Genomic DNA, 12,036 nt, shown 5'->3' on the forward strand with positions numbered 1-12,036 from the left:
ACAAAACCTGTTGGGTTGCCTAACTAAATGTAAACAAACATCTCTCACCATAAGCCTGGTTCCAGAACATAATCAGTGCTTTGTGGATAAATAATGGATGAAATTAATTAATTAATTAAGTAACAAATAAATACAGTTTTTATAAAACCTATAACCTAACAGTAGACATGTTTGGTGTTATGTTAAAATAAGAAAAGCTAAGGCGAATAAACTCTTAATGTTTTGATAATAAAATTACAGGAATAAAATTGTATTATGATATTAAAGAACAAATGAAAGTCTATAAGAACACCAAAGTGTGTTTTTGAAGATTCTAAACTTTATTGACACAACATTCATAACATTATGCATATAACATCAAATAAAATTAAATGCTCACTTTATTTAACATTTTTTATGATTTCATATTCAGAGCAAAATAACATACTTACATAAAAAAGAATTAGTATAATGACTATTATGTAATTGTTTAACCTGCTTTGCTTTACAAAATGTCTTGCTTAAGCTGTGTACAGCTCTATAGCACTGTATACTCATGTAACATTCATTTTAAAAGAGATTATAGTATTTCATGCTTTAGTAAGTAAATATTAGAAAATAGAAAGTGTTGTCATCCTCTATCAGGGATTGATCTTACGGTAGCCTCTCAAATGCATGGTGACGTTGTTAGGAAGTCCAAGTCTGACCAGCTGTTCTTGTAACTAAAAACATATAAGCTTTATTGTAATGTTGTCTATAACTGTTTTGGTTGAAAATGAAAAGTTTCTATAGGAAGTTATATAAATTGGTCAGTAGCAAAACAAATCAAAGTATCAAATACAACGTTTATGTAAAAACATGGTACATTTTCATTACTGAAGCTAAATGGGTCACATTGACTGTTGCTTACCTGCACAGTAAATTTGCCCGAGTAAAATTTACTCAAATTGAAGAAAATTTTACTCTGTGCCAGATAACATTTGGTCCCTCTCTGAAAAGAGTAAAAGTTACTCTTTTGATAGAGTTGTTTTTCCAGAGTTAATTTTGCTCAATTTGGTGTTAATATTTTACTCTCTCCTGTTACATTTGACTCTATTTAGTGTTTTTTGAAATTAACTCTTGTACTATTTTACTCAGTTCAGAGGTACAAGAAATTTACTCTGCTACTTTTTAACTCTGTTCAGAAGAAAGTCAAATTTACTCTGCCAAAATTTACATCTCTTCCAGAGTTGTTTTTTATCAATTATGAGTGAACTTTAAAGACTAAATAACTCTATCCAGAGTTAATCTTTTAAATTACATCATTCATATTCTATCCTCAAAAACCCCTAAAAATAGAAATGAAAAACTTGCTTTTCAATCTGAAAAAAAAAAAAGAGTCTACAACAAACTGTATACTCATGTCTCACAATTTTATTTTTTCAATCTCCTATTTAAATAATACACTTACATTTACAATATTACACTTGTGATCATGATCATTTGGTGGTTTCTGCATCTATATCATAGACAGTGTTTTGCAGAAAGCTATACACAATGGACAGGTCTTACAGAGTAGAGCATATTGGACAATTACAATAAAACAAGACTGGACCCTACTTCTCATCAGCCCAACAACAAGTAGATACAGCTGGAGACTCTCTCGAATGCCATCCAACTGCCCTTGGATACTGGTAACAGTCTGTAAATGAATGAAAACACATTATTGCCAATGTGACTTAAAAGTTAGTCAATATACAGCATGAATAAAGAAACAAATGAATAAAGATGTCTGTCTTCCACCAAAGTTTATGTTTTACATAATTCCAACAGATTGTTACTAAATATGTGAAGTAGAAAATAGCAGCACAAGAACAATAATTTAGAGGACAGGTGATTAAAAAGATTTCTCCCAAAAATGAAAATTCTGTTATTAATTAATTACTCTCATGTTGTTCCAAACCTGTAAGACCTTTGTTCATCTTTGCAACACAAATTAAGATATTTTTCAAGAAATCTAAGAGCTTTCTGACCCTGCATATACAGCAAGGGTACTGCCACATTCAAGGCCCAGAAATGTAGTAAGAACATTGTTAAAATAGTCCATGTGACACTGATTCTACCATAATTTTATAAAGCTACAAGAATACTTTTTGTGCACAATAAAACCAAAATAACTACTTTATTCAACAGTTCTTCTCCCCCAAGTCACTGTCCTCCACCATTAAAGACAGTATCATGATGCATGCGCATGCTTTGTAAACAAACGCAGCGCATGCGTGTTCCTGTGTCAGCAGCATCACACGTATGCATCAGGGTACTCTCGATTATGGCGGAGGATGGTGACTTGAAAGAGAAGAATTGTTGAATAATTATATTATTTTTCTTTGCGCACAAAAAGTATTCTCGTAGCATTGTAAATTATTGTAGAAACACTGATGTCACATGGATTATTTTAACAATGTCCTTGCTAAGTTTCTGGCCTTGATCGTGGTAGGACTCTTGCTGTCTATGAAGCTCAAAGATCTCTCAAATTTTTTCAAAATTATCTTCATTTGTGTTCCGAAGATGAAAACAAAGGTTTTACAGGTTTGAAACAACATGAGGGTGAGTAATAAATGACAGAATTTTCATTTTGGGGTGAAATATCCCTTTAAGAGCCTTTCTGAGAAATAAGCACGTTCAAGATCATACAGTATTACAATATTATCAACTAGTGTCATTTGATATGCTTCATTAGTAGCTTCACCTTGATGAATTTCACAAGACGATCACGCTTGCCTAGCTGAGATCTTTCCCGGTCTTACGTGGCGGTGACTTGAGAGGGTGGCAAAAGGTGAACCAGCATCAAAATGGAAGACAATTTGCTGTTCCAACCTGGAGATACAGAAACAAAATAAAAATTTATTTTAGGTTTTTAGTTTTTCATCACAACCAAGTCTTGATGACTACAGATGTGTGGATGAACTGAGCTGAAACCTCTACAAGTATTGAAATGAAGTCATAAACTTATACATTATTTTTTTTTATTCAGAGTCCTAAATGAAGACAATTTCTAACTGTAAATCTGCAACTCCTGTACTAGGCCCTTGCGAAAATATCAGGGTAGAAGTGTTGGAAAATAAATTGAAAATATTTGCAACAGCTACTTACATAACGAAACTTGCTCCTGGGGTCAACCAAGCATAGGAATAGGGAGATGATTCTCTTCGCAGATTCTTCCTTTAAACTACAGGAAGGGCTTTTTCTACACACACACAAACATAAACCAATAACATCATAAACATCAATTAACAAAGTACAGTATAAACAGCCTACCCATGTTCATTTGTCAAATGTGCTACCACGATTTTCACCATTTCACCATTATTAATGAAAAGTATTAAAGATATTAAAAATGTTAAAGTTTCTCTTACCACGTTCCCAAAACATTTGAAATGTAAAAGGTTTTGAAGAAAAAAATATATTTCTTTGAACTTCATTCTGACAATGTTGTTGGTTTACATCCTGAAGAAACCAAAAAGACAAAGTTACAAAGTTAAACACAAGGCAATAACACTCAGTCAGATGATGAAAAAACATTCATTAGTGCACTACACAACATGAGTTATCTTTGTTCACTAATATGTTTTTAATTTGTAATAATTGCTTGGTTTATATCTTTAATGTATATGGCCTAATTGTAGGCTAGTATTAACATTGCACTGCACTGTATGTCCCATTTCCAACGTTTTTCCCCTCTTTCTCCGTCACTGAAGTGGAGCGAAATGAAATATTGTTCTTATAAATTCTTCCCATTATTTCCGTAATTAAAGTTTACATATTAAAATGCTTGCAAACTACAATGAAGTGCAAAAGTTATTGTACGTGTTCCGCAGTGGTCAAAAAGGATTCAATCGAATTGTATTTTGAATTGAAACACTGACATTCTGCAATAAAATCACCGACTAGCCCTCGTAAATGTTAAAAATACCTTTCGTTCTCATGAGAAACAGTTAACTTACTGTCTAAATAGGACTAATCCACATCAAAATGGCCTTCAACAATCCAGTTAAGGCTAACGTTAATTTAACTCTTTTCCGAGTCAAGTACATGTGGTGAACTCGAGTCTATCGTCACAATAGTTTAGTGGAGAAACATTGATAGGCAGCTAACGTTAGTTAATTTCAATTAACGTTCAAAATAAATGTTCAAAATATATATGTTAGCTATTTGATTTCAAACTTTGCCTAACATTAACTAGTTTTCAAGCTGACAGGAGAAGGCAAGCGATCTCTTAAACATTCAAAACACATGGCAAAACGATCCGAGCTCAAAGCAAAGGCGAATATAATTAAAATAAACAGTAAGACTTTGAAACTTTACTTACTTTACCATCCAGCAGAAGCGTGCCGTCTTCTAAACCCAAACCAGCAGCAGTCGATGGCCGTGATTAACAGTAATGGCGGATCAACGAAGGGATGAGAGTAAATTGGGGAGGAGTCACAGTTACTCTGTAATTTTGCTCCCACTCTACGGATAAATTTTACTTTGTACACTCAAAATAGAGCAAAAACAACTATTTTTGAGGAAAAAAAATTTAACTCTGGAAAAACTACTCCGCCATTTTTCCTGTGTGTATAAGTTGCTTACCTGTATAATCACAAGCTCTTCAATCTGGGAATGAGACAAACTTTCCAAACTTGTAACTTTCACTTGCATTCCCATCACTGATCAGCAAAGGAACAGACCATGTGTCAATACAGTTTAAATATTAAAATGTAAATATTAAAGGCACTTTAATTTTGTAGGATGTATGTGGTGAATAACACCCATTATGAACTAAAAATAGCAGGAACAAATAGATCTATTCAAACATACCGTACTCATCTGAAAACTTAGGTCGAAATGCTGATCATGGTTCAAAAAAAGCAAACAGAAGATTATTGCATTAGGACAGAAAATAAATAAAAAATAAAAATTGTGTGTAATAGCTTGAAGTTTATTTTTTATGTTTATTTAATGTTTATTTGAAGTTTATAGTATATTTGCTCACCACTGTAACAGAAGAAAGGCAAACTGACAAAGCAGCTCTCATCTGACCACTGGCCAAATTTCTTTAAAGACACAGCTGTGCAGTGTTGAGATCCAAACATTCCTAGGGCATTTAAACCATTATCTGGTTGTTCGTAATCCACTGGAGCCCCTGGGAGCCAGTATGTGAAGGAAGAGCTGCTCTGATCTGACCACAGTCTGTTTCTATACAGACAGATCCATACAGTATAAACATAACAATTGCCATAAACACAACCACTTGTAATATTCAGTATGTGCTGATACTCTGCCTCATTCCTCACACTGGCCAGGTCTGTGTGTTTCTCTTTGCAGTAGCTCTGAGCTGCAGTCCACGTTCTGCTGTCACGTACCAAAACATACTTTTCAGAGGCATTTACTCTATCTAGGAGAGAACATAATTTAAAGAATTGTTATTAGTCAGTCCATTTGTTTCTGTCTGTGCCCATCCATCTTTAAAATGCGTACATTTTTAACGACGCGCATTGATATTTGCATTAATTTATGAATATGAGCATAAAATAATAATTTGAATGTCTTACCATCATAGCAGACAAATGTGAAGTAATTGTCACATGGTAAATCACTCCATTTCCCATCACCATTCATGACAACACACATTTCGTTCCCTCCTCTGTTGTCTGGTGCATGATACCAGTTTCTGAAATCTCTCTCTCCTTCCTGATAGAAATCGTTGTCTTCCAGTGACCATCTCCAGCTGTTCACATCATCATACAGTCCAATCCAAGCTGAACCATTGTAACTCCCATTAACTGTGTTAATCAGTCTGTTCATTTCCTCCATGTTATCAATGGTGGCCAGATCAGTGTAATTCTGTCTGCAGTATCTCTGAGCTTCAGTCCAGGTCTTATTCTTAGACAAAAAGTGATACTGACGGGATGATGCCAGTCCTGTCAAGATGGGAGAAATGTTGAAGATAAAATGAACCATGAGCAAATCAAACTCTGTCCCTTTAGACTGGTTAGTCTATACAATTTTTTTTTTTTTTGCAGCGTAGAAATCTACTCACCACTGTAGCAAATGAAAGGTAATGCAGTGTTGCAGTTCTCATCTGTCCAGCTCCCAGAGTCACTGAATGACACTGCAGTGCAGTATTCACTGTATCCAGCATTATCTGGCTGTCCTGTCCTCCAGTTACTGAATGAAGAGTTGCTCTGATCTGACCAAGATCTGGTTCTGTACAGTCCAATCCAAACAACTGAATAATATGAAAGTAATGTCTGAACCCTGTAGTTTTCAGCCTTATTCCTGATACTGACGAGGTCTGTGTAATGCTCTCTGCAGTATTTCTGAGCTTCAGTCCAGGTATTAGACAGGTAAAGAAACACATAATTTGTACTAGCATTCGCTCTTCCTGTGGGGAAACAATTTAAATATGTGATATATACTGGATATATATATATATCATATCATAAACAAGTTATTTTTTTAAAAAATATTTTTTTAAAAGCCAACAGCAGTTCTCACCATCATAGCAAACAAAAGGAAGTCTAGAGGAGCATGAAGTTTCACTCCATATACCCTGGGAGTTTGATAAGTATGCACATAGATTCTGTCCACCTGAGTTCAGTGGTTGCGAAACATACCATCTTTTGTAACTTCCATCTAATGCTGTATTATCCAGTGACCATCTCCAGCTGTTCAGATCATCATATAGACCAATCCAAGCTGAGCCATAGTAAGTCCCACGTACTGTTTTAATGAGTCTGTTCATTTCCTCCATGTTATCAATGGTGGCCAGATCAGTGTAATTATGTCTGCAGTAACTCTGAGCTTCAGCCCAGGTCTTAGATTCAGACAAAAAGTGATACTGACGGGCACATGAAGATTGTGTGCAGTTTCCTGTGAGTACAAAATGCAAAGCATAGGAAAAAATGTTGACTTTAGCTGGTCAAAAAATGTACCAAGAAACTATGAAATTGTAAACAGAGATGGTCCTCCCACACTGTAAAAAACAATTTGTTGAGTCAACTTAAAATAATTTGTAACCTGGCTGCCTTAAAATTTTAAGTTCAGTCAACTCAAAAAGGTTTATTCAACTTGAAATGGTAAATTATACTAAGTGACAACTTTTTTATTTGAGTTGAATCAACTTAAAATTTTAAGGCAGCTGGGTTACTTACCGATCTGTTAAGTTTAGCAAACGCAAATATCTAAGTTGTTACTTAGTACAACTTAACAGTTCAAGTTGACTAAACTTATTTTAGTTGACTGAACTTCAAATTTTAAGGCAGCAGGGTAACAAATTATTTTAAGATGACTCAGCAAATTGTGTTTTTTATTTTTTTTACAGTGCATGGACAAGACATTCTAAGTTAACATACTGAGTATCATGAACTTCTGATGCCCAGGCTTTTTAAATAATTCAGACATAATGCTAATGTTGTCCACTAAGGAATCAAAGGATAGCAAATGCTTGTAGTTCTCATAGTCTAATGGTTCAATGGATTTGTATTTCATTATAGTTTTATAAAGTTTAATAAATCTTGATAATAAAAAAATAACTTATCTTCAAGCTACTTACAAGTCATTAATCTTTTATCATATGTTTTATATATCTTAATTGAAAAAATATATTGAAAACATACTTGTCAAGTTGCTAGACATGACTGGATGTATTGCTGTCTAACTGTAGCTAAGAGACAATATTATTTAGCTGTTTTATATAGTAAAGAATAATACTTTAATAAGGAGATGCTTGTAATATATTTGTAATGAGACATGGCTATTTGTGTAATTGTGCCATCTACACAAGCCATGTGTGCTTGGACCCTGATAATTGCCACTTGTTATATTTATTTATAATTAATGTATTTTCCAACTCAGTATAGCTTTTTGATAATGTTTTCTTGCAACAATTTGTAATGATGATGTTTTCTTGCACCATTAGTAATTACTGTTTCCTCTGAAGATGTCAGTGTTTGTAATTGTTAGAGTGTCGAAGAATTTCAGAATTTAGCCCATTTATGAGCTTGGTGTCTTTAGCCTACATTAAACATTTTATAATAATTATACAAAGCTGCTACAGGACTCTCTCATTCCTGTTAAAAAAAATATTTACAGAAAGCAAGTGAACTTACTGCTATAGCAGAAGAAAGGCATACTGGATACACAGACCTCATCTGTCCATTGACCTGAATGGCTGAATGATACAGCAGTACAGTGCTGAAAACCACGTTTTTCCACAGCTGTTTGAGCATAACCTTCACCATTATCTGGCTGTCCCACAGAGTCAAAAGTGTAAGGCCTCCAATTTTGGTAACTGCTAAACTGATGGTCAGACCAAATTCTGTTTCTGTAGAGTCCAATCCAGACTCTTCCACCCGTTGCCTCAAAGATTCTCTGGTTCTCAGTCTGATTTCTCACATTGACGAGATCTGTGTAATGATCTCTGCAGTATCTACGAGCCTCTGTCCAGTTTTTCCAATCATTGATTTTGATGTAACTCTGTGTAGCATTCTCTCTACCTAAGATATGAAACATGACAATATATATGCACATTAGCTATCACAGAGAGAAAAATCTCCTATTTCTAAACAATTGAAATGTCCCTACCATCATAGCAAATATAATTCATTGCTCCAAAACCACATGACATATCAAACCATTTCCCATCATAATCCATGTAAACACACAGATCGTTCCCTCCAGAATTGTCTGGTTCATGACGCCAGTTTCTGAAATCTCTCTCTCCTTCCTGATAGAAATCATTGTCTTCCAGTGACCATCTCCAGCTGTTCACATCATCATAAAGTCCAATCCAGGCTGAGCCGCTGTAACTCCCATTAACTGTGTTAATCAGCCTGTTCATTTCCTCCATGTTATCAATGGTGGCCAGATCAGTGTAATTCTGTCTGCAGTATCTCTGAGCTTCAGTCCAGGTCTTAGATTCATTCACAAAGTGATACTGGCGTGATGATGATAATGCTGTCAGGGGAGGAAACAAATAAAGTTGTATGTCTACAGAGGTCATCAACTGAAAATTTTCCATGCACTACCATTATTTACATGTACATGCTCTATTTTCATGCACTAATTTTGTACTGATAGTATGTTAAAAGCACATTGAATGCAACATTAGTAAATTAGTGAATTTGTTTTGAACACTAAATTGTAAAGCAGCAGAACAAAATTAAAACTGGCAAAGAAGTTGTGCATCCAAGGCAAACACAAAATATCTGAAAATTGCCCCTGTATCAGCCTCCCTTGATAACGTTTGACTGTGCACAGGCTATCACCTACACTGTAAAAAACAATTTGTTGCGTCAACTTAATGATTTGTTACCTGGCTACCTTAAAATTTTAAGTTCAGTCAACTCAAAAAAAGTTTATTCAGCTTGATATGTTAAATTATACTAAGTGACAACTTAGATATTTGAGTTGATTCAACTTAAAAATTTTAAGGCAGCTGGGTTACTTACCCATCTGTTAAGTTTAGCAAACACAAATATCTAAGTTGTTACTTAGTACAGCTTAACATTTCAAGTTGACTAAACTTATTTGAGTTGACTAAACTTCAAATTTTAAGGCAGCAGGGTAACACATTATTTTAAGCTGACTCAACAAATTGTGTTTTTTTATTTTTTACAGTGCAATTGAAGTCCATGTTATATAGTTCATTTCAAGCTAACTATCAAGTTTATGGTCACTCAATGGAATTTCTGAGTAAAATATAACACTCATGACATATTGTTTCCAAACTGTTGATTGATCAATGACATATGAGACATGATACGGATTTTGGTATGTTGTACTGTGACTTTCAACATACCTTCTAATGTTCATTCATACTTATTTTGTGCTATAACTAGTATTAAAGAGAAAGAGATGATCAGCAATGCGTTGCCGCTTACAGGTGATCTGTCATGGCACATTAAAGAGTGCCAAAATGGTATTTTGTTTGAATTTCCTCATTGCAAATTTTTGTATATGAGGCATGCTACAATGTTCTGTTCATTCATATGCTGAAAACAGCATAGACCAAAAGATCGATTCATCTGCTTCTGTGTAGTTGATTTGAACACAAAAAGTGATATACAGACTGTTCATCTGTTCATAATTCATAATTAAAAAATGAAAAGGTGAACAAATAAACCTGCATTGATCATGTTTGATTTCAGCCAAGGGAGAATAATTTTAACATAGTCACATTAATCTACTAACAGCATGCTTTTGAAATGCTAGTACTAGTTATTACATTAAGGCAACAGGTAAAAAATGTGATAGACTACTATCAAAACAAGTAAAGATGTTTAGATCTACTCACTGCTATAACAAAAGAAAGTGAATACATTATTGCAGTATTTATCTTCCCATTTTCCAGAGTCACTGAATGAAGCTACAGTGCAGAATTCGGCAGTATTTGGGTGTCCTGTTTTCCAGTACGTAAATGAAGAGTTGCTATGATCTGACCAAGATCTGGTTCTGTACAGCCCAATCCAAGTTTCATAAAGAAGAAACGTCTGTAATAAATATTGCATCTTATTGTTTTCAGTCTTACTCCTGATACTGACAAGGTCTGTGTGATGTTCTCTGCAGTAACTCTGAGCTTCAGTCCAGGTTTGGTACTGGTTAACCACAACATAGGTAGCACTGGCATTTTCTCTTCCTGAAAGAAATTATCATCATTTAGGATAGTGACAGGCTCTTTCAGTCTTATTTACTGTCATATCAATTTTAATGAAGCGGCTTACCATCATAGCAGATAGCACGATAATAAGAACCAGAGCAGCCTGTTGTTTGCCATATCCCACTGGACATTAAAACACACAAACGGTGTCCTCCTGAATTGTCTGGTCCTGGGTTATTCCAGTTCCTGAAGTTTTTCTCTCCAGTCTTGAAGAAATCACTGTCCTCTAGTGTCCATTTCCAACTGTCCAGATCATCATAGAGTCCAATCCAGGCCAAATCAATGGAACCATCATTTATTGTGTCAATTAACTGAACCGTCTGCTGTTGATTCTCAATGGTGGCCAGATCAGTGTATTTCTCTCTACAGTATCTCTGAGCTTCTGCCCAAGTCTTGGATTCATTCACAAAAACATACTGACGATCCACACTCAAGGTGTAGCTGAAAAACCCTGTTAAAGACAAGTTCATCTTTTCAGTGCGATCAGTCTTTTTATCTCTACAGCACGTGTCAAACTCCACTCTTGGAGGACCACTGTCATGCAGAGTTTTGCTCCAAGCAGCTCCAAAACACCTGCCTGGAAGTTTCTAGTAATCCTGAAAACCTTGATTAGCTGGTTCAGGTGTGTTTAAACTCTGCGGGACAGTGTCCCTCCAGGAACTGAGTTCGACACCACTGATCTACATTGTCTTTGAACTTCTGTCCAAGTCTCAGACTAATTCACAAAAACATAATGAGGGGCAAACAGTGAGAAAGTAGTGAAAGCTGTTGGAGTGCTCTGATTTTAAGTTAACGCAAAGAGCTTTTGCTTTCACACTGAAACACACAGTGTCTGCATAACATGGCGACAACACTACAGTTCACTCAAGTAATATCTTTAAAATATCTTTGTTTTTAAAAAAGCATTTTTGCTTATGCTGACAACAGAATTTTTATTACAAATGTTGTATTAACTAATTTGCATGAAAAGAGTAGGATTGAAATAATCCTACATTTATGAAAAATACATAAAAACTACAGACAATACCTGCGAATAGAACGAGTAGAAACATGGCTGTGGAGGGAAAAATAAGATGCATGATTTAAAGTTAATAAGTTTTAAACTGTAAATGTTTATAAAATATGCAAGAACATACCTTCAGTACGTCAAGTCTCCTGTCTTGCTCTCCAGTTTCTGTTTGCTGTTTGCACAGCTCTCTTTATACCTGAGCAATCTCAAAAATGCATGCAATCATTTTTTTAGTTTCATGTTTGGCATTAAAAGACCTGTTAGATGGCATAATTAAGAAACTGATCAGACGATAGCAGTTAAGAAATACAATTACCACATTTTAGACCATAGTGACAGACTGACTAACGCATGTTCTTTAATTTCT

The 12,036-nt window shown here is 34.8% G+C and overlaps 1 protein-coding gene and 1 long non-coding RNA gene across 2 annotated transcripts; both read right to left on the reverse strand.

The window, feature by feature from the left end:
- Positions 1-384: 384 nt before the first annotated feature.
- LOC127152434 (lymphocyte antigen 75-like) lies at positions 385-11,823 on the reverse strand. Its single transcript, XM_051093088.1, has 13 exons — positions 11,797-11,823; positions 11,688-11,714; positions 10,725-11,111; positions 10,298-10,639; positions 8,587-8,958; positions 8,112-8,498; positions 6,499-6,873; positions 6,041-6,385; positions 5,553-5,921; positions 4,994-5,395; positions 4,819-4,848; positions 4,591-4,667; positions 385-701 (listed from the first exon to the last, which is right to left on the reverse strand). Exons 2-13 carry the CDS (start codon positions 11,710-11,712, stop codon positions 621-623), a joined length of 3,192 nt encoding a protein of 1,063 aa, XP_050949045.1. The 5' UTR covers positions 11,713-11,714; positions 11,797-11,823; the 3' UTR covers positions 385-620.
- On the reverse strand, positions 1,375-4,467 carry LOC127152438 (uncharacterized). The gene is made up of 5 exons (XR_007825075.1): positions 4,328-4,467; positions 3,375-3,465; positions 3,112-3,205; positions 2,708-2,835; positions 1,375-1,660 (listed from the first exon to the last, which is right to left on the reverse strand). It is a non-coding gene; the product is annotated as an uncharacterized LOC127152438 (long non-coding RNA).
- Positions 11,824-12,036: the final 213 nt, after the last annotated feature.

This window comes from Labeo rohita, chromosome 21, assembly GCF_022985175.1.
Source record: "Labeo rohita strain BAU-BD-2019 chromosome 21, IGBB_LRoh.1.0, whole genome shotgun sequence".
NCBI lineage: Eukaryota > Metazoa > Chordata > Actinopteri > Cypriniformes > Cyprinidae > Labeo > Labeo rohita.

Coding starts and splice junctions, on each gene's coding strand:
- LOC127152434 (XM_051093088.1), bottom strand. CDS start 11,712: ATGTTTCTACTCGTTCTATTCGCAG. Junction 6,386..6,498: donor TCCTTTTGTTTGCTATGATG/GTGAGAACTGCT, acceptor GTTTCCCCACAG/GAAGAGCGAATGCTAGTACA. Junction 4,668..4,818: donor TAAGTTTTCAGATGAGTACG/GTATGTTTGAAT, acceptor TTTGCTGATCAG/TGATGGGAATGCAAGTGAAA.